This window comes from Gorilla gorilla, chromosome 5 (assembly GCF_029281585.2).
Source record: "Gorilla gorilla gorilla isolate KB3781 chromosome 5, NHGRI_mGorGor1-v2.1_pri, whole genome shotgun sequence".
NCBI classification, from domain to species: domain Eukaryota; kingdom Metazoa; phylum Chordata; class Mammalia; order Primates; family Hominidae; genus Gorilla; species Gorilla gorilla.
The window spans coordinates 132832436-132855288 of NC_073229.2; the positions used below are offsets into that span (position 1 = coordinate 132832436).

General features: G+C 44.0%; 1 protein-coding gene across 4 annotated transcripts in view; it reads left to right on the plus strand.

The window, feature by feature from the left end:
- Positions 1-22725, plus strand: part of FOXO3 (forkhead box O3) — a 125403-nt gene extending 102678 nt beyond the window's left edge. For all 4 annotated transcript variants that reach the window (XM_031012146.3, XM_004044495.5, XM_055390726.2 and 1 more), the window contains 2 exons: positions 590-2024; positions 17778-22725. In XM_031012146.3, the coding sequence (XP_030868006.2) occupies positions 590-1990 (1401 nt within the window). In that variant the 3' untranslated portion in view covers positions 1991-2024; positions 17778-22725. The remainder of the gene's footprint in view (positions 1-589; positions 2025-17777) is intronic.
- The last annotated feature ends 128 nt before the right edge of the window (positions 22726-22853 follow it).

Consider the following 22853-nt stretch of genomic DNA (forward strand, 5'->3'; position numbering starts at 1 on the left):
ATATAATTACAGAAAGGCCAGGAATTTGAGGAAAACTACTATCAGTGAGCTTATCTATTCCCAGCATCTCTTGGACATGAAATCATCTCCCTTCCCCCTAGATATGAAAACTGCCATTTAACATGTCATTTTATTCTCAAAGAGGGTCATGCATATATGTGTCTTTTTGAATTAGGATGGATTTTTTTTAACCTTTGAAATTGAGGCAGCTTTAAAAAATGAGGAGTTGGCCATCACGGTGGCTCATGCCTATAATCCTAGCACTTTGGGAGGCCAACGTGGGAGGATCTCTTGAGTCCAGGAGTTTGAGACCAGCCTGGGTAACGTGGAAAACCCCATCTGTACAAAAAATACAACAATTAACCGGGCTTGGTGGCATGCGCCTGTAGTCCCAGTTACAGGTGCTTCAGGATCGCTTCAGCCCAGGAGGTTGAGGCTGCATCACTGCATTCCAGCATGGACAGCAGAGTGAGACCTTGTCTCAAAAAAATAAAATAAAAAATGAATGAGGAGTCCGATTTACTATGTCATCTGGGTGCTCGGTTTTGGACCATTCTGGTTCATACTCTATTTTCTTTTCTCCCTGCAGAACTCCATCCGGCACAACCTGTCACTGCATAGTCGATTCATGCGGGTCCAGAATGAGGGAACTGGCAAGAGCTCTTGGTGGATCATCAACCCTGATGGGGGGAAGAGCGGAAAAGCCCCCCGGCGGCGGGCTGTCTCCATGGACAATAGCAACAAGTATACCAAGAGCCGTGGCCGCGCAGCCAAGAAGAAGGCAGCCCTGCAGACAGCCCCCGAATCAGCTGATGACAGTCCCTCCCAGCTCTCCAAGTGGCCTGGCAGCCCCACGTCACGCAGCAGTGATGAGCTGGATGCGTGGACGGACTTCCGTTCACGCACCAATTCTAACGCCAGCACAGTCAGTGGCCGCCTGTCGCCCATCATGGCAAGCACAGAGTTGGATGAAGTCCAGGACGACGATGCGCCTCTCTCGCCCATGCTCTACAGCAGCTCAGCCAGCCTTTCACCTTCAGTAAGCAAGCCGTGCACGGTGGAACTGCCACGGCTGACTGATATGGCAGGCACCATGAATCTGAATGATGGGCTGACTGAAAACCTCATGGACGACCTGCTGGATAACATCACACTCCCGCCATCCCAGCCATCGCCCACTGGGGGACTCATGCAGCGGAGCTCTAGCTTCCCGTATACCACCAAGGGCTCGGGCCTGGGCTCCCCAACCAGCACCTTTAACAGCACGGTGTTTGGACCTTCATCTCTGAACTCCCTACGCCAGTCTCCCATGCAGACCATCCAAGAGAATAAGCCAGCTACCTTCTCTTCCATGTCACACTATGGTAACCAGACACTCCAGGACCTGCTCACTTCGGACTCACTTAGCCACAGCGATGTCATGATGACACAGTCGGACCCCTTGATGTCTCAGGCCAGCACCGCTGTGTCTGCCCAGAATTCCCGCCGGAACGTGATGCTTCGCAATGATCCGATGATGTCCTTTGCTGCCCAGCCTAACCAGGGAAGTTTGGTCAATCAGAACTTGCTCCACCACCAGCACCAAACCCAGGGCGCTCTTGGTGGCAGCCGTGCCTTGTCGAATTCTGTCAGCAACATGGGCTTGAGTGAGTCCAGCAGCCTTGGGTCAGCCAAACACCAGCAGCAGTCTCCTGTCAGCCAGTCTATGCAAACCCTCTCGGACTCTCTCTCAGGCTCCTCCTTGTACTCAACTAGTGCAAACCTGCCCGTCATGGGCCATGAGAAGTTCCCCAGCGACTTGGACCTGGACATGTTCAATGGGAGCTTGGAATGTGACATGGAGTCCATTATCCGTAGTGAACTCATGGATGCTGATGGGTTGGATTTTAACTTTGATTCCCTCATCTCCACACAGAATGTTGTTGGTTTGAACGTGGGGAACTTCACTGGTGCTAAGCAGGCCTCATCTCAGAGCTGGGTGCCAGGCTGAAGGATCACTGAGGAAGGGGAAGTGGGCAAAGCAGGTCAGTGCCCAATGCTATGGCATAAAAATAACAATATGGGGATGAGGGGGGATCTCTGGGGGAGCCTGTCTTCTCTTTACTTTGAACTTTATTCCACACTGAAAACCATGGAGCAGTGGTGCACATAATATGGCTCCCAGCCAGTTCCATCTCAGGGTTTTACCTGCAAACCAAATAGGGCTGTCAAGTGCCCCCCTTCCCCCGCACAGTTTGCTGATAGTTCAGAAATCTACTGCTCGTGAAGAGAACACGTATGCATTCAGAGATCGCATTCTTTTTTTGCATCCAGTTGTCCTCACTGGCCTGTGACGCAGGTTGCCCTACTTGATGGATGGATGAGAAGAGAAGGAGAGGGATGGGAAGCTTGGGTCGTACTTCAGGGTTAAGGATCCCAGCCAAAGGGCTTTCCTAGAAAGACTCTCTGGTCCGTCACTGCTTTTGTCAATCTTCAGTGTTACATGTTCTTCATCTTTTTTTCCTTGTAAAGTAATGATCGGCAGATACTTCTAATTTACCTGCAGGATATGTATTCTAGACTCTTTCATATATGAATATTTCTAACAGAAGCAAAATCTGTTAATTATTCTCTTAGTACTAAGCATCTTTATTAGCTAGCACTCAAGAGCTAAACCTTTAAAAAAGAGGCCAGGCACAGTGTCTCACGCCTATAATCCCACAGCTATGGGAGACTGAAGCAGGAATTGCTTGAGGCTAGGAGTCAGAGACCAGCATGGGCAACATAGCAAGACTCCATCTCTACAGAAAACTTAAAAAATTAGCTGGGTGTGGTGACACACACCTGTAGCCCCTGCTTCTCAGGAGAATACCTTGAGCCCAGGAGTTTGAGGCTGCAGTGAGTCATGATCGTGTCACTGCACTCCATCCTGGGCGGTAGAGCAAGAACCTATCTCTTAGAAAAAAAAAAAAAAAAGCCAAAAAATTAATTTGAAAACACAAGTGTTTGTATGAGGGAGTACTTACTCGTGTGCTTCTGCTTGTTCCCCAAACTATAAATGATATCAGCAGTTTCCAAATATAGAGTGACACAGGTTGTGAATGGTAATGGAGATTTTTTCAATTGTGGCATTTTAATGTTCTCGGAACCACAAAGATCAGGCAGTGTGATGTGGTAAGAAAAAGCATTTGATTGAAATCAGCAATTGAGGTTCAGGCCCACTTCTACCACTTTCTTGCTACCACTATGGTTGTGTCTTAGGTCTCTGAGTCTCAACTTCCAGTTTTATAAAATGAGGATAATAGCCCCCATTACTTCACAGGGTTATTACAAGAATCAAATGCACTAAAGCATGTGAAACTGCAGTAGGCTGAAATATGTACCATGCAACTAGTTATACTGACAAATGGGCAAGCAGGTAGCCCAGAGAGGTTAAGTAGTTTGCCCAAGGTTACAGAGCTAGATTGATTTCTTTTTTTTTCTTTTTCTTTTTCTTTTTTTTTGAGATGGAGTCTTGCTCTGTCTCCCAGGCTGGAGTACAGTGGCGTGATCTCGGCTCACTGCAAGCTCCACCTTCCGGGTTCACGCCATTCTCCTGCCTCAGCCTCCTGAGTAGCTGGGACTACAGGTGCCCGCCACCACGCCCGGCTATTTTTTTTTTTTTTTTAATTTTTAGTAGAGATGGGGTTTCACTGTGTTCACCAGGATGGTCTCGATCTCCTGACCTTGTGATCCGCCCGCCTCAGCCTCCCAAAGTGCTGGGATTACAGGCGTGAGCCACCGTGCCCGGCCTAGATTCATTTCTTAAATGGCTTGAACCCCCATAGTAGTTCTTCCTTATTCTCTCTAGCTGGTTAGAAAAAAAGCGGGGAGGGGAGGGAAGTGCCCTGAACTGGAGTCAAAGTAGCAGATGATAGACACGCTTTCCCTAAAAACTCTCCTCCTCAAGAAGTAAGATGAACACTGGGATCTTCTACCAACAGGTTTGCACCCCTAGCCACCCTGATGTTAACAGGTTCTGTTCCGTGCCCCAGCCCTTTTGCTTTGTTTTGTTTTAGTCTCAGCAAGCTACTTACAGGCTTAAGTGGTGTAAAAAGCAAGGGAATTCAAAGCTGTAAAAACTTGAGCCTTGTTTAACCCTCTGCCATGATGAAGGACTTAACAAGGGTCTCGTATGGTGAGCTCACTCCAGCTCATGGGTAGTTGCAGAAAGGGGAATGTTAAGAGTGTTGTGATGCTAAAGCCTCTCAACTTTCTCAGGCGTAGGAGACCCCTAATGGAACTCAGATATCTGATTTCAGTCATTTAATAGCCCTTGAGATGGTGAAAAGACTGTAATGGAAGCTAAGTAGGGTGGTAGTACTTCCATGCCAGCCAGCTCAGTGCCATACCAGAACTTGGGCTAGTGGAGATTTGACTTCAGAAATGTAGATATTTGGCCTTTAGAAGACTAGTTTGTCTTCCTTTAAGGAGAAGAGTATGGAAGATTTGTCTTTAGAAATGTAGATGTTTGGCTTTTAAAAGAATAAATGGTTTGTCTTCCTTTAAAAATAGGCTTTTAAAGACACAAGTAAGTTTTAATTTGAGTGTAATTGTAAGGAGGCCACTTTCTAGTTCGTTGGAAAAAATGTGTTCAGAAGAAAATGTAGTATCAGTTTTTGTCTAATTTTTCAAGTGTTGGTTTCCCTTTTGGTTGAACAGCAGATCTTTCTCGTATATGTGTAATTCTAAAGGATTGTACAGAAAATTAAGGGAGATTTAAATACTTAGATTTTTAAAGTTTATCTGGTGAACTCTGATTCTGATGATGATAATAAATGACTGCATTGAGGATAATGCATTTCATTGTTATATCCTAATGAAGCCTTAGGGTCATCTTCGCCTCAGAATATTTTGGGGGAGGTTGTTTTGAGAAGATACTTCTTCAGCTAAAAATGAAAAGTCACCAAATTTTCCTGAAAGTAGACTAGCTCAGTATGACCACAGAGCATTTAAAGAACTATCCAAAGGACAGTGGGGGCTGTGAGGGGATCTAGTTTCTGGTTTAGGATTTCCATTTTTGCTTAGAATCCATTGTTCTTTCAGCAGCCAGGAGCACATGCAACCTGAAGTGTATTTTTTACTTTACAACTTAACTGTGACTGTCACTTCATTGAAGACTCTCCTAAATTCACAGAACGAGGCTGAGGTCAGACTCTGACACCCCACTTCTCTCAAATTAACTGTCCCAGCTTCCCAAGAGTTGCTCTCTAATAACTTTCTTGGTTTAACTTCTTAGTGTTTCTCCAGACTGAATTCCTGGCTTGCTCACAGAAGAAGGTCATGTGATGCTGAATCTGAGCCTTCTTGTGTTAATGGAGCGGTCTGCTCAGTTGACAGGCAGTCTTGCTGGGGAGCTGCAGCAAGATGCTTCTCTGGCGGGCTGGGTGTTTCACACATGTCATTCATTTTAGACCACGTGTAGAATTCTTTGACCCTTAGGTCTATCTGGAAAAGAAAAAATAGCCATACTTTTTTGGAGGGCTGGCTGCTGGGTTGTGAAGGGCACTGTGTTCTCTCAGGTGTTCATAAAGCTTGGTGCATGTGCTTACAGTTGGTGGCAGAGATGGTCATGAGCTGGTGTGGTGCTGCAAGCTCAAGCTTCCGGTCAGCCTTCTTGAGTTCAACGTGTGTCCTCTCTGAGGGAAACCAGCTTCAGTCTCACCTTAATTTGATATCAAAGATGCCCGCATTCACAAACTTTCATTCATCTTCATCTTTTGACATTTGGAGACACCATTAGGGAGCAGCCCAATATTTAGTTTAAAGTCCTTTACATAAAGACTGGGAAGCATCCACCAGCAAAAGCCCAGATGGAGAGGGGAGGGGTGGTTCACTTCTTGTCTCTGCCACATCACTCAATCTTGTAGAACATTAGGTTTCTCATTTGTCAAAAGAAGACAGCCTCATCAAGTTTTAAAGGTGCATAGTATGTATAATTTTAAACTTGAAGGCCGGGCGCGGTGGCTCACGCTTGTAATCCCAGCACTTTGGGAGGCCGAGACGGGTGGATCATGAGGTCAGGAGTTCGAGACGGTGAAACCCCGTCTCTACTAAAAATACAAAAAAATTAGCCGGGCGTGGTGGCGGGCGCCTGTAGTCCCAGCTACTCAGAGAGGCTGAGGCAGGAGAATGGCGTGAACCTGGGAGGCGGAGCTTGCAGTGAGCCGAGACTGCGCCACTGCACTGCAGCCTGGGTGACAGAGCAAGACTCCGTCTCAAAAAATAAAAAAAATAAAAAATAAATAAACTTGAACCCTAACATTTTGTCTGTGAAATGGACCTGGTGAAGTCTATGTTATGATACAGAGCTAGAAAGAAATAGTGGTGTACTAGTGTGGCATCAGCAGGCTGCAGTATTGGAAGCCATTTAGAATTTACGTGTAGGCTACTTCCCAAAAGGAGTAAATCTTTGATGCTTGTTTGACTGATGTTTGAATGCTGTGATTCTAGTATGTCTTTAAAATTTATGTTGGGGATAGGACTAATTCTAACCAAATACAGGTAATATAGACTGTATCGTGTTTTTTATTGATGTAGATATTTCTGTTTTAGGGAATGTAACGTCTGATAAATATGAATCTGTTATGAATTACCTGGAGAATATATTCTGCTATTTGTACCTATGACTGTAGTCTTTGGTTATAGTATGCTAGCCTGAAGAATTCTGCATCTTCAGGGATCTTTATTCTTACCTTTTAAAAAAAGCCGAAAGTCTGAACTGTCATTCAGGGAGAGAATGTTGGGATCTTTTTAGTGTTGATGAGCGCAAGAGAAAATTGATATGGCCATAAAAAGGGGTTTTCTTTGCAGAGGCTAGTACACTGGCTACATACGCTGTTTTTTCCTGGAAAGCAGTGACATTTAGCATGAAGGCTGCTCTTCCTGGGCCTGTTGGTTTTATAAAATGCACCTGTTTTCATCTCTGGTCAGCCTGCTAAGCATGGAGACAGGGCCTGAGTGGCTCCTCCTTCAAGCAGTTGCATTTATAAACAGCTTTCTGGAAGGTCTCTTCTGTCCAGAGAGCTCATGTAGAACATAAACAGGGTGAAAATCACCAGAATTACTATTTATAACTTAGAGTGTTCATAATGCTTAGCAGCATCTTGTAAACAACATTTTCTATCAGTAGAGTCTTCCCCCAGGGGCCACCTGTGCTTCTCACAGGCTTACCTTTCTATATGGAGATGGGAGAAGGGGGCTTTCTGGGATCCGCTTTGCCATTGCTGGAGAGATTGCCTCCTAGAGGTCATCCTTGGCCTTGGGCCAAGTGGGAGAATGTTTGCGGACTGCTTTCTCTTCCCTGACTTGGAGACACATATTTACTGGACTTTCATCCCAAGATGGAGATTCTCCACCTTGCAGGAGACACCACCTGCTTCACCCTGGTTTTGTTGATGTGTTCATTGAATTTCAAAGTATTGCTTTCCCCAATCCTCCAAATTGTTTTGAAGTTTAAAGTTTCAAAAACTAAAATGAATTTAAAATGTGTTTTGCAAATTAGTATTTAGAGGTCCTGTAAGTCAATGTTTCTCAAAATGTTTCTCGGAATACTAGATCCTCAAGATAGTCATAGATCCTCAAGATAGTGAAATGGAAAATGGATTCTGTGGTCAAATAAGTTTAAGAAATACCATGTTAAACAAAGAGAAATTGCATTATTTCCAAGAGAACTTCTCAGAGCCTTAAAGGTTAATACACATTATGAACCTTCTAGGGTAGGATATGTTATGCAGTGTTTCCTAAATGTGTTTGATATCTTGAATCAAATCCTTTTTCTTCAAGAAACCATAGCACCAGTGTTCTAAGGAACCCCCTTAAGAAATGCTGTCCTAGAGTTTTGCTGAAAGGAGTCAGCACCCCCTTGGAGACAGGGCTTCTTTGCCCTTCTCCTCCCTTTCTTGCTGAGTTTTTTGTATGACCTTGTCATATATCTAGTGTTTCTCAGCCATATCCATGCATGGGCTAGCTGCCCGGCAAAGTGGTAGGCCCGTGTTGGTAGAAGTGCTCAAGAAAGGCCTGAAATCATTAAGCACAGTTCATCTGTTGAGTACCTGCTGGGCACAGGGGATAGAAGTGGGTAAAAAGGGTCCCTCCCTTAAAGAATGCGTGGCCTAGTGGGGAAAATGGTGGCAGTGGCGATGACAGTTCGTCGTAGAGCCAAAGACTGCCTTCCTCACAAGGTTGGAGCAGAGGTGCATGTGGTGTGGCAGCCTGATGTGCCTGGTTTTCTGGGACAACCCTGCATTCAGGGGTTCTGTTCCATTATCACATGGTCTATTCCACAAAAACACAGACCCTAAGACTTGAGGAGCTCCATACTACCAGGTCAGAGTTCAGGCTGAATCCAGATGCTGGTTTCTTTTAAAAGCTCTGCAGAGCACTTTATGTTTGATTTCTAGAGCTGGTGAGTTCATCACGGTTGGACATGAGCCGCCCACTTCAGCACACTGTCCCTGGGGCTCAGCTCTGAGGGAGCTGTGGATTAAAAAAGCCTCCCCTGCAGCCCACTCCAAGTTAAGTGAGATCCTGTGGGATGGCAGAGGAGCTGTGGGACTTGCAGCAGAAGGCTGCCTTTTTCATGGCTGTGTGTCCTGCAGTCAAGTCCCTCATCTCTCAGTTTCAGTTTGCTTATTTATAAAATGAGGTTAAAATTAAAACTTGCCTCACAGAGCTCCTAGAAGGACTACCTCTGATATGGGCTAATGTCTTTTGGCACCTTTTTAAACATGTTATTTAATGTTTATTGTGATTTAAAACAGCTCCAGAGGTTAATAGTGGAAGCCAGAAGCAGCCACGCCAGTCTTAAACTATGGGCAGAAAGAGTGACTGTTTTCCTCAGTGAACTAGATTCCACTGGGTTTTTCATTAAAAAGGGATCACAATTACCTGTTGGTGTGAGAACTTTTATTTCCAGAGTCAATGTCCCTTAGAAGTTCCGCCTACCAGTTTGGGGGTACTCATTAAAGGGGCTGTTAAACGAAACTAATGCTACAAATGGTGTTGAGGAGAGCTGTATGTGGTATCCAAAGTGCTCCATTAGCATCTTTAAAGGATCGCCTGAGAAGTTCCAGCTGTCTGGCTTCAGCTCTGCTTAGCATGGGTACCCATCGGTGTCCACCGTGGCTAGCAGCAAGTCCCACTGAAGGAGATGCCCCACCCTGCTCTTTTCAGCTGCCTTAGAGCCTCAAGCCTGAGCCTCTCCTGCTGTTGGGAGGAACCTGGCAATGCCATCTTTGTCTTCCCAATGCCGGTCATCCCAAGCCACTCAGAGAGATAAAGAGCCATTGCAGTCCCTCCTAGGGCTGTCTTGGAGCAGAAAGACTGGCACATGATAGCATGGTGTTGGCAGTAGTCTGGCCTTGGGTCTCCCCAGAGCTGGTGGTTTATCGCTTATTAGTTACTGTGATACAATTTGAGGTTCAGAAAAGACAGTCACTGTACCCTTAACATCTCTTCGAATTCTAAGTTGAGTGAAAACCCAGAAAAAAAATAGGCTGTTCTTCTCTAAGCGCTTCTAAATAAGCAGCAGCCAGGCCAGGGACTAAAATACAATGCCCTGTAGAGCCACTGGACACTGGGATGCAGGTCTTTTGTGTCTTTCCTGCTCAGTAATAGATTTGGACCTTAGTTTGTAATTTTAGGTCGGCTTTGTTTTTTAATAACCTATTTTTTGCTAAAATCCATGGCATTCGTTTATTAAAGAATAGGATCACTTAGTCACGAAGTCTCAGAGGGTAATTCCAGTGTTTCTGAAGGCTAAAACTGTAATTGACAGTCTTGGTTTGATTGAAGGTTTGGATGTCAGTACGTCTCCTCTCTCTCCCTCCCTCTCCCTCTCCCTCTCCCTGTCTCTTCCTCTCTCGTCCTCTTTCTTCTTCTTTCTCTCCATCTCCCTTCCCTCTTCTTTTCCTGCTTTGTCTCTGATGAAAGAAGTCTGAGCCATAAGGTTGTGGGATTTTTTTGTTTCCTTTTTTTTGTTAATGTGTTTCTGTTTGTGTGGAGTGTTTGACTTGATTCTTCAGGGGAAATCAGTGACTAAGAAGAGGAGGCCAGAGGTAGAAGTCCAAGAGTTCTGAGGTCGAAATTTTCAGTTAATTTCCAGTAGGCCTTCATTTCTGTATATGCCACTGTAATTAATTGGAGCTTTCATTGGTCATTTGTATGTTCAAAAAAGATCAGACAGCAATACCGCCCAATGTAGTTATAAGTAATCAGAAAGTGTCTTGACTGATAGACCTGTTGGAAGGTGGCCCTAATGTTTACCTGAAAATGCTGCCTGCCCACCGAGTAACAAAAGCCAAAGCACTCCCTGCCCCACTAGTCAGGTTCTACTCAGACTGCCCTGCTGGCTGGGGTGGGGTGCCCCATGGGAGGCAGCTCCAGCCGGCACTTACACCAAGGTGCAGGTGCAGGCCAAGCTGTAATAAGAGGGCCACCGGGGCCACACACGCAGATTCCCCTCACTACCGGAATCTGCACACCTGGCCAGGGCATTCCTTTGTCTCTCTCAGTCTTGGAGCCACCCTGGAGTTCCTCTCAGTTCCTCTGTGGCACTGGTGTGATGGTTGTTACATGGCCACCGTCTGTGTCACCTGTCTGTCCTGGTCATACCTTACAGGTGGTTTGGACTATTTGTAGAACTCAACTAGCTGATTCTGTGGTTTCAGTTTCAGAATCACTTGGGAAAATTAGATTGTCTCTCAAAATCCTGTGTATCTAAAGCAGGAAAAGAGCACTTTAGAGATCCTCCCTTCAGTATTTGGTAGCTAAACCCTGAGATGGGCTTGCAATTACACCTGCACTTCCACCCACCCTCCAGGGATCTAGGGCATCCCAGCCTGCACACTCCTATCATTCATCCCTGCCCCGCCCCCCACATACACACACCCCAGTAAATGCGGTGAAGAGTCATACAGGATAGGGTCACACCCAGCAAACATAAACATTATGATATGCAGGTCATGTTTGATGACTGAACATTTCCTCCTGTACTACAATTCCCTATTGTTTTTAAAAGGTGACTCACTTTATTGACAGCAGCTTGAAACTTAGAGTAGCAAGACTCTTAATTTGGGGGCTGGTGATAAGGATATCTATGGTGGGATGTACAGAAAGGATAGGAGAAGATAAACTTTTTATTAAATACTTGAGAATTAGTTGAATGTTAAAATCGTGCCTTGTATTGATTTCTTCTGTAAGAAATAGGAGTTTTAGAAATTTAATGATTGGAAACCATCCTTTTCACATAAAGTACTGCAAATCCTAGGTCATATCCCACCAGGCAGTAGGTTCTGCCTGGACTCAGACTAACTCTTGGCAAATATGAGTAGGTCATGGAAGCAGTTGCAATGAAAGGATGCTGAGTGTTTGAGTTGACAAAGAGGAAGAGAGGGTTCTTCCAGGAGGATGGTTCTTTCATTGATTCAGCCAACATTTATAGTGCATCCATTTAGTACTTTCAACTTACCAGGTTCCTTGGGACATCAAGAAAACTGTGTTTCTTTCACTGGAATATGTGCTGCACGAGGGAAGATACCAGACAGGGCTCTTAAAGTAGTAGGTGCTCCATAAGTGTTTGATTTGATTTGAAGACTTTGCTTAGCTTTCAAGGAGTTCAACATGTTGGGAGCTCAAAGTCCCTGAAAAAGTTGCCATTTCAGGCACATTATGATTAGGTATTAGGTGAGTGACTTAAGAATTGAGTCAAGGATAGCGTAGGGAAGGTGGGGCTGCAGGAGCCATCTGAACATGTAAGTGATTTGCTGGGTGGTAAGAAGAGCCATCCAGGCAAAGTGTCTTTGAACCTGACCCATCGGACAAGCGGAGGGTTTGTTCCCAGAAGCAGTAGTGGGCCTTAAAGCATGGATGAGGACAGTGGAACTTGATCCCACAGGCCTTTACCAGCTAAGGGTTTTGGATATTATAATAAAGTTAAATAACCATGAATTCAGAGAGGATCCAGACACCCTTTAAAGGCTTTTTGCCTAAAAACTGGGCCTTTAAAAAGAACATAATCTAAAAGTGTACGTACTATTATACGTGGTTTGCAAATCTGAGAATCTTAAGAAAATACTAAATCTCTGCAACTTTGCTGTTGACAGTAAATCAATACCTATCATGTTTCTGCCACATTAGTATTCCTAGTTGACTCTGGATATGTGAAAAATATTGGTTAACATAATCCCTGCCTCAACATAAAGTCAGAGATAGGGATTTATCTGTCCCTATCTCTGATAGGGATAGATCAGATAGTTTAAGATAGGGCATTCTTAAACTTATTTTAGCCATTAATAATCGCTAAATTTAAGCAACAGAAAAGCTGGTGCCTCCCAGCAGGTGGCCCCCAGCCCTTTGTCCCTCAGCTATGAAGTATGAGGATGGCTACCTCTCTCCCTGTGTCTCCCTTGGGTTTTATCAGCACAGCACAAAGGCTGGCTGGAAGGGCAGTCCACTCCAGGTCCAGGCTCTGAGGTGTCCTGGAGGCGAAGACTCTGGAGGACCTTGTCACCAGCCTTCCCAGACTGGTTCACCTGCTGCCTTGACCAAGCCCAGGAATTACTGGGAGGCAGTGCAAGGCAGCCTTTACACAAGTCAAGCTTGTGTTTTACACAAATGGAGGGGTTTTGTTAATAATGTGTGTAGTTGAGTACCTTTCCAGTAACATCCTGAGTGTCTTCTTTGCCATGAAAAGCTTATTCTAAGCTTCCCTGTAACATCCTCACTTTCTCCACAGGTGCTTTCCTTGCCTGTTAGAAATTACCAGAGTCAGTGAGGTGGGTTTCCTGGAAATTTGACTTTCCTTTAGGGAGGCTCCTCAACTGAATACAAACCTTACTGCCATCCTGGCTTAAACTTCTATACCTGTTGTTTCCCTCATAGACTGTTCAGTGCCTAAAATGGCAACTTGACAGCCTTTGCCAAAATGGATTTTAACAGAGCTGCACCTCCTAAATCTTCCTCTCTGGCAGGCACGGAAGATGTCTCTGGTGTGCATCGCAGGCAGAGGGCTAGATTCTCATTGGCCAGGCCCCTGCCATCAGTGACCATCAGGCTGGTTCCCATGAACCTCTCTGACTCTTTTTCATCACCCATTTCAATCTAGAAGATATTGAAAAATGACCAAATTCAGCCAAAGTGTGGTATGCATTAGCATGTTTTCCTGAGCTGTATAAGTTTTCCCTGGAAGATGTACTCCAAGGGAACTGTGCCATTTTGGTGCTCCAAAATTAGATGGGGCTGCCTAACCCAAAACCTGCAAAAGCATTGTTTTCCTGGGGTGACACCAGCTACACAAGCCTTAGTGGATGCTGGCAGATGACTGTGGCTCATGTGGATTGCATGTCCCTTAAGTCCTTTTGGGAATGAAGCAGAGATGGCGTCAGGCAGACATTTCTTTGAGTGTTTGAATGGAAATATTCAAACTCTGAAACCCACCCCTGTCTTCCTGGAGTCCATGTGAGACTTCCTTGTCAGATTGCATGAATATCAATTCCTTATCTCTCCTAAGTGTTCTGTATTTAGTCCCCAGCTTGCTCTAGGGGTTGAAAGTTTGGCTAAAATTATCTTTCTTTTTAAAGAGTGAGGAAAGTGGTGTTTCACTTTATTTTTGCTTGTGGGGCAAACTTTCTTCAAATCATCTAGTTCTGTCTAACTAGGAAAACAGTTGATAACCTTCATGGATTTGTGAATGTGAAGGTTTCAACTTATGATCTCTTTTTCCTTCCATGTCCTATTTAGTATTAGGGTCCTGTTCTGTTCTTCTCTGCCAAGAAGATAAAAACACTACTGAAAAATGTTTCACAGTGGATTAAGTTGTGGGAGGACAGCAGTAGGAACGTTTATGTTTTATTCCCAGATTAAAGTTGATTGGGGTTGTTATGTTTTGTGTAGTTTTTGGAGGCATTTCCCTTTCTTAGAGTATCATGTGATTTATGGTGATAATTAGGCAGAAACTTGTCTTCCCTGCAGATGCCAAGATTATAGAGGGACTTGCTCTCACCAGAGACCAGATGACAGCATCCGTAGATATTTTTAGAATGGACCTCATCATTTATTTGGTCTCCCCATTTCATTTTCTTTGTATCCGCAATTGATTTCAAACTTGTTTATTGGGCAGGGAGGGGAGAGAGGGTGTCTTCCCTTATTAATGAAAGTCACTGATGGGACAGAACAGCATCTTTGTATTTATTGTTAATTGGCATATTGCCTAGTACTTGCAGAGTAAACTACAATTCCATCAGCTGTAGCTTCATTTTCTTTTCAAAAGTTTTGCTTAATCTGATGTGTTTTCTTACAGCATTTTAAAATTTTATTTATTTATTTTGAGACCGGGTTATGAGACTAGTTTTTGTATTTTTGGTAGGGACGGGGTTTTGCCGTGTTGCCCAGGGTGGTCTCCAACTCCTGGGCTCAAGGGACCCCCCTCAGCCTCCCAAAGTGCTGAGACTACAGGCATGAGCCGCCATGCCTGGCCCCTTAATCCGATGTGTTTTTAAACTAGAAGAGCATCGACACATACACATAAATCTCACGGTTAACTAAATAATCTTATAACTAAAATGTCATACTTTAAACTATTTAAGAATGACATGAGCTTTCTTAAAACCCATGAAACTTGTACCCAAGCTAAGTATCATTGACTTTCCCAGCTCAGTAGCTGGGTTTCATCACTTAATATGCTCCCTCTACTCTTTCTGTCCTTGATTGAATCAGATAAGCATGTACAAACATTGAGCCACAGAAGAGCCATTAAAAATCTAAGACAGATGAGCTGCTGCTTTCCTTTTGATTATTTTTATTACCCCAGTTTTCATTGTAAATGGTGATTCTGGTGTTCCTCTGAGAAGGTTAATTGTATTTCTGTTCAACATTTATCTTCTATATTTTCAGTGTTTTACAATCTGTTTTCCTTCTGTCACAGAGGAAACCAAAGGCCTTTCTGTTCTCTGGAGTGGGAGTTTCTGTATTAAATTTGTCCTCTGCAAAAGTTGCCTCTATACCTGGGCCAAATCCTCTACCAATTCAGCCTATAAGCACCAAGGCGGTTTCCTGAGCAGGCCTCCCTGGGAGGGCATTGCCTGGGGGACCTCAGCGGAAGCTGTAGAACATAGCTTCACAGGTGACCCCAACCCCAATCTGCAGAAAGGGAAAGTGGTGATTCAGACATCTCGTTTTTAATAATGGAGTTCTCTGAAGATTGGGGCCTTTTGATGAAGGAATGGATATTAAGCCTGGGGACTGTGGTTGGTTGGTGCTTTAGACTGTCCCACATGGGCCTCCTACTCCTGGCTTTGGGGTGATGGCCTGTTCTGCTCAAAATTGTGCTCTGTTAGGGGCTCATGGGTGTCATCTGTCCTCTTTCCTGCTGTGTTGGCCCAGCCCACATTGGAGCAAGCCACACTCCCTGTCTCTGTACTTGGGGAATGAAGTGTGTCACCTTCCCATTATGCACTGGCTTCTGTGGCTGCATAATTAATACCCAAGGGAACTGGAGAGAGATCTGAATTAGGTAGTACTTTACAGCTTCTCCCTCGGCGCTTACAGTAAGTCAGGATGGGGACTTGGGGATGGGAGTCCCCTGATGACTGATCACATAGTGATGTTGGATGGTGGTTTATTAAGTGTTATTGTGAGGGGAAAAAACCAAATCCTCTTCCAGAGGACTGTGCCTGTGAAACGCTATCTAATCATTCATACTTTGCGGGGCAAGGTAGAGTAGCTAGAATAGCACTGACTTTAGCAAGCTACGGTCTTCACAGATGCTGAGATCTAGTATTTACTTTAGCTTTTACTGCCTCTAGAATCAACAAGCCATTATTTTATAGTCCAAGATAATATTATCTAGTAGCTTTACAAAGCAAAGAATGCCCCAAAAAACCATCAGCCAGGGAAACTAAAACCTAGGGATAGGCAGGAAGAAGAAAGGGGCTTCTTTTTATACTTTATTGTCCCTGCCTCCAGTAAAACAACCTAAATTCTTCAATTTGGAGCTTTAACAAGGATAAGTAAATATGACCGTGGGCATGTAACATTGTAAATACTAAGTCCTGCTGTGTTTGCAAACATTGAGAGTGAAAGGTAAGATGGCCAGCAAGTGCAGTCACAGAAGAGATTGAAGTTACAGTACACTCATGAGAATTCCTGATGACCCTACGGTACAACCTCTAAAGGTGGGAGAAGCAGATGTATATAATGTGATTTTTGTGTGTGAGTTTATTGATGCTTTTTTCATTACTTATTTACCTTGTCTGGAGAGAAAAGCACGAGTTCATGTTGTTTCACTACCACTTTTCTATCCATTTCTTGGCCTAGAGCCGTTTCTTTACTACCATAACTGCCAACACTATCTCCATAAACAAAGAATCTTATGTCTGGAGGTCTGTCATGTCACGTCCTTTTGCTGTTAAGACAGCTCTGTGAATATACTTTTTTTTTTTTTAATCCCTTAACTTTTCTGGGCCCAGTGGTCACATGACATCTGATAAGACTTGTATAAATTCAGATGCTCTAAGAGCACCTTTTTTGTGCCTTTCCATTGAAGACAAAATAATAATTGGAGGCAGAATAATAATAATGTTGTTGATTGTTAATGGGGTGTTTTATGGGGGATTTCTTGTCCATATATGTGTTATATAATTTTTTTCTCCAAATTTGTAATACAAAAATCAAATTCCTAAGCCAGGCATTGGCGTGCCTGTAGTCCTAGCTACTCAGGAGGCTGAGACGGAAGGATCTCTTGAGCCCAGGAGTTCAAGTCCAGCCTGGGCAACATAGCAAGACCCCATTTCTTAAATTCTTTTTTTTTTTTTTTTTTTTTTTTTTGAGATGGAGTCTCGCTGTCGCCCAGGCTGGAGTGCAGTGGCGTGATCTTGGCTCACTGCATGCTGTGCCTCTCGGGTTCACGCCATTCTCCTGCCTCAGCCTCTCGAGTAGCTGGGACTACAGGTGCCCGCCACCTCGCCCAGCTAATTTTTTGTATTTTTAGTAGAGACGGGGTTTCACCATGTTAGCCAGGATGGTCTCGATCTCCTGATCTCGCGATCTGCCCTCCTCAGCCTCCAAAAGTGCTGGGATTACAGGCGTGAGCCACTGCGCCTGGCCCATTTCTTAAATTCTTAAGATGGCCCACTTAGTAATTACTTACTCTTTTTATGGTGGGGAGTAGGGGAGTCAAGATTACCCACACCCAGCACTGCAGACTTATTAAGGCCTTTATAGAAAGTGGCCATTTCATCTCCACTGGTGTTGGGGTATTCGTGGAAAGAGGTGGTAAGCAATTCAGTTAGTCCACATAGCCAGTAAGGAAGAACCAGAAAAGTATAACTCATCTACTTAGGATGACCAGCTCTCCTCGTTTTAGCATGGAAAGTCCCATGTCCTAGGAAATCCCTCAGTCCGGAAGTCTAGAACAGAATCTTATCTGCACCTTGAACATCTGACTAAAAAGGACCCACCAAAACACCCCTAATATGGCTTTCTTTATCTCCCAAAGTGAATGATCCCATTCCCTTTGGGCTTTTCACCTTCAGAGCATTTTGTAATAAGGACAACATGAGAAATAAGGTAAGTAATCTTTGTGCTTTGTCCTTAGGATTTCAGATCTTTGAAACTGGTGTAGCAGAGCAGCTTTGCTGTGCTAGCCCTGGGCTCTGAGGTGGGTGAGGGAGATGGAAGGCCTTGACAGGTGGCCCTCGGGTGCCCACTATTGCTGTTGCAGTGCCCTTAATGATCTCTGGTTTTCTTTTCTCCTCCTTTAGACCCTCAAACTGACACAAGACCTACAGAGAAAACCCTTTGCCAAATCTGCTCTCAGCAAGTGGACAGTGATACCGTTTACAGCTTAACACCTTTGTGAATCCCACGCCATTTTCCTAACCCAGCAGAGACTGTTAATGGCCCCTTACCCTGGGTGAAGCACTTACCCTTGGAACAGAACTCTAAAAAGTATGCAAAATCTTCCTTGTACAGGGTGGTGAGCCGCTTGCCAGTGGAGGACAGCACCCCTCAGCACCACCCACCCTCGTTCAGAGCACACCGTGAGCCCCCGTCGGCCATTCTGTGGTGTTTTAATATTGCGATGGTTTATGGGATGTTTTAAGTGTTGTTTTTGTGTTTGTTTTCCTTTGACTTTCTGAGTTTTTCACATGCATTAACTTGCGGTATTTTTCTGTTAAAATGTTAACCGTCCTTCCCCTAGCAAATTTAAAAACAGAAAGAAAATGTTGTACCAGTTACCATTCCGGGTTCGAGCATCACAAGCTTTTGAGCGCATGGAACTCCATAAACTAACAAATTACATAAACTAAAGGGGGATTTTCTTTCTTCTTTTGTTTGGTAGAAAATTATCCTTTTCTAAAAACCGAACAATGGCACAATTGTTTGCTATGCGCACCCGTCCGGGACTGAACCATGCATAGGCAAAACGAGTGGAGCACAGCGTCCGGCCCAGTGTGTTTCCAGTTCTGAGTCAGGGTGATCTGTGGACGGGACCCCAGCACCAGGTCTACGGGTGCCAGATCAATAGGGCCTGTGATCTCCTGTCAGTGTCCTCAGCTAATGTGAACAGTGTTGGTCTGCTGGTTAGAAACTAGAATATTGATATTTTCAGGAAAGAAATCAGCTCAGCTCTCCACTCATTGCCAAATGTCACTAAAGGGTTTAGTTTTAAGGAGAAAGAAAAGGAAAAAAAAAAAAAAGTCCTGTTTTGCTTTGCAGAACAAATGAACTTACAGGTGAGCGTTAAGCTTGCAGTGAGAAATGTGCGAAGAGTAAAAACCCAAGTCAATGCTGAGGCAGTTCTAACTTCACTGTTTTCCTAAATACACATCCTTGATTATTTTCAGCCTTGCTATATAATCTGATCTGCTAGAAGTGTATGAGTGAGAGGCAATAGCATACAAACTGATTTTTTAAATATAAGCTTAGGTTGTAATTGTACAAGTGACTCAATGGAAGTACAAAATAGGGCAGTTTTAACTTTTTTTTTCTGCTTCTATGGATTTCATTTTGTTGTGTTTTCAAAAAGTTATGGTGCTGTATAGGTGCTTTCTGTTTAACCTGTAAAGTGTGATTATATTCGTTACCTTCTTTGGTAGACGGAATAGTTGGGACCACCTTTGGTACACATGAAATTGGTATAACGATGCTCTGATTAGCACAGCATATGCATACTTCTCCAAAGTGATATATGAAGACTCTTTTCTTTGCATAAAAAGCATTAGGCATATAAATGTATAAATATATTTTATCATGTACAGTACAAAAATGGAACCTTATGCATGGGCCTTAGGAATACAGGCTAGTATTTCAGCACAGACTTCCCTGCTTGAGTTCTTGCTGATGCTTGCACCGTGACAGTGGGCACCAACACAGACGTGCCACCCAACCCCCTGCACACACCACCGGCCACCAGGGGCCCCCTTGTGCGCCTTGGCTTTATAACTCCTCTGGGGGTGATATTGGTGGTGATCACAGCTCCTAGCATAATGAGAGTTCCATTTGGTATTGTCACACGTCTCCTGCCTCGCTTGGGTTGCCATGTTTGAGCGATGGCCCTGTTGATTTCACCCTGCCTTTTACTGAATCTGTAAATTGTTGTGCAATTGTGGTTATAGTAGACTGTAGCACATTGCCTTTTCTAAACTGCTACATGTTTATAATCTTCATTTTTAAAGTACGTATAATTTTTTTAAGTATGTATTCTATTCATATGGTCTGCTTGTCAGTGAGCCAGACTTGCTTACTATATTCCTTTATAATAATGCTAGCCACTTCCTGGATTCTTTAGTAATGTGCTGTATGCAAGAACTTTCCAGTAGCAGTGAAGGAGGGTTGCCTCTCCAAGCTTCCTAAGGGATGCTGCCCTGGGTGGGGATGCATTGCAGAGGCAGTAGTAGCATGGGGGCTAGAGTGGGGAGCGAGATGGAAAAGGGTGGGGGGATAGGAGAATTCCAGAGTGCTTCCAGCATGAGGGTCCTGAGAACTTCTGTCCTGAGTTCAGAGAAACATGCAAAGTAACTAACAAAATAACTACTTGCCTTTGCAGTTTTACAGACCCTGGGAGCTGCTTTGGGAGTGAGAAAGGCAACCCTCCAATGTGTTTCAACTTTAAAATGTTGAATTCTTTTCAGACATGTGGTATCTCATTTATACTCCTTTTCTAGCGTTTGTTGAATTTCAGGCAGAATGTCTTACAGAATGTCCTAGAACCAGATTATCATTTAATCTGAAACAGCTGAGGAAGGGACAGAGAAGGTACAAGGGCAAGGCAGCACAAAACAGATCAGGAGAATGAAGAGGGAATGCTTTGGTTTTTTGTTTTGTTTTGTTTTTTCTTTCTCAAGTAACTAAAACAGCATCTACATGTAGAGTGTTGTGGAGAGCTGAGACCAGGGTAAAGTCAAGTGCAGCATCAGTACTGTGAGACCCACCAGCCCCTGGAGAGGGTCAGCTGAGAATCTGGTAGTGAAGCCTGTCTAGGGTCCCGGCACCCTCACCCTCAGCCACCTGCAGAGAGGCCAGGGCCCCAGAGACTAGCCCGGTTCTGAAGTGGGCAGGGGTGCTGCCAGAGCCCTCTGCCCCTTATATTGAGACCCTGCTTTCAGGACAGGCCAGCCGTTGGCCACTATGTCACATTCTGAGTGAGTGTCACAGGTCCCTAACAATAATTTTCTGATCTGGAGCATATCAGCAGAATGCTTAGCCTCAAGGGGCCTGGCAGCTGTAATGTTTGATTTATGATGAGAACTATCCGAGGCCACCCTTGGCCTCTAAATAAGCTGCTCTAGGGAGCCGCCTACTTTTTGATGAGAAGTTAGAAGAGTACCTAATGTTGAAAACATGACATGCACTCGTGGGATCTGCTGTTCTCTCCAGGGCTCCAGAACCTGATACCTGTTACCAAAGCTAGGAAAGAGCTTTATCACAAGCCTTCACTGTCCTGGCATGAGAACTGGCTGCCAGGCTCAGTGTACCCCATTAACTGTGAATGAATCTGAGCTTGGTTTCCTTTATTGCTTCCTCTGCAATATGATTGCTGAAACACATTTTAAAAATTCAGAAGTTTGTCACTCCTGTTAATGGGAGGATCATTCACACATGTGTAGTACAAGGCGGACTTTGTGTTTGTTTTTGGTGTTAATATTTTGCATTGTGTGTGTTGCTTCCGCACCCTGAGGAGAGGACACCATGGCTTACTACTCAGGACAAGTATGCCCCGCTCAGGGTGTGATTTCAGGTGGCTTCCAAACTTGTACGCAGTTTAAAGATGGTGGGGACAGACTTTGCCTCTACCTAGTGAACCCCACTTAAAGAATAAGGAGCATTTGAATCTCTTGGAAAAGGCCATGAAGAATAAAGCAGTCAAAAAGAAGTCCTCCATGTTGGTGCCAAGGGCTTGCGAGGGGAAATAAAAATGTTATCCAGCCTGACCAACATGGAGAAACCCCGTCTCTATTAAAAATACAAAATTAGCCTGGCATGGTGGCGCATGCCTGTAATCCCAGCTACTCTGGAGGCTGAGGCAGGAGAATCGCTTGAACCCAGGAGGCGGAGGTCGCAGTGAGCCGAGATCATGCCAGTGCACTCCAGCCTGGGTAACAAGAGTGAAACTCTGTGTCAAAAAAAAAAAAAATGTTACTCATCCTCTCTCAAAGCAAAAAGGAAACTCTAACAGCTCTGAACTCTGGTTTTATTTTTCTTGCTGTATTTGGGTGAACATTGTATGATTAGGCATAATGTTAAAAAAAAAAAATTTTTTTTTTGGTAGAAATGCAATCACCAGTAAAGAGGTACGAAAAAGCTAGCCTCTCTCAGAGACCGGGGAGGCAGAGTACTGCTAGAGGAAGTGAAGTTCTGATGGAATCATGCCTGTCAAATGAGGTCTTGAAGCAGATGCCCAAATAAAAGAGTATATTATATTTTATCTAAATCTTAAGTGGGTAACATTTTATGCAGTTTAAATGAATGGAATATTTTCCTCTTGTTTAGTTGTATCTGTTTGTATTTTTCTTTGATGAATGATTGGTCATGAGGCCTCTTGCCACACTCCAGAAATACGTGTGCGGCTGCTTTTAAGAACTATGTGTCTGGTCACTTATTTCTCTAAAATTATCTCATTGCCTGGCAATCAGTCTTCTCTTGTATACTTGTCCTAGCACATTATGTACATGGGAAATGTAAACAAATGTGAAGGAGGACCAGAAAAATTAGTTAATATTTAAAAAAAATGTATTGTGCATTTTGGCTTCACATGTTTAACTTTTTTTAAGAAAAAAGTTGCATGAATGGAAAAAAAATCTGTATACAGTATCTGTAAAAACTGTCTTATCTGTTTCAATTCCTTGCTCATATCCCATATAATCTAGAACTAAATATGGTGTGTGGCCATATTTAAACACCTGAGAGTCAAGCAGTTCAGACTTTGATTTGAAGCACCTCATCCTTCTTTCAATGCGAACACTATCATGTGGCATTCTTACTGAGGATTTTGTCTAACCATATGTTGCCATGAATTAACTCTGCCGCCTTTCTTAAGGATCAAAACCAGTTTGATTTGGGAATCTTCCCCCTTCCAAATGAAATAGAGATGCAGTACTTACTTTCCTTGGTGTTTGTAGATATTGCCTTGTGTATTCCACTTAAAACCGTAATCTAGTTTGTAAAAGAGATGGTGACGCATGTAAATAAAGCATCAGTGACACTCTATCTTACTCCAAGAAGTCTCTTTGTTCTCCCTCCCCCTTTCTTGAACCCTAGGAATAAAATGGCAGTTTCTCTCAAGGTCTTCCTGTGGAATTCCCCCACAGGCTGGGAGAGCCACAAAGCTGAGAGAC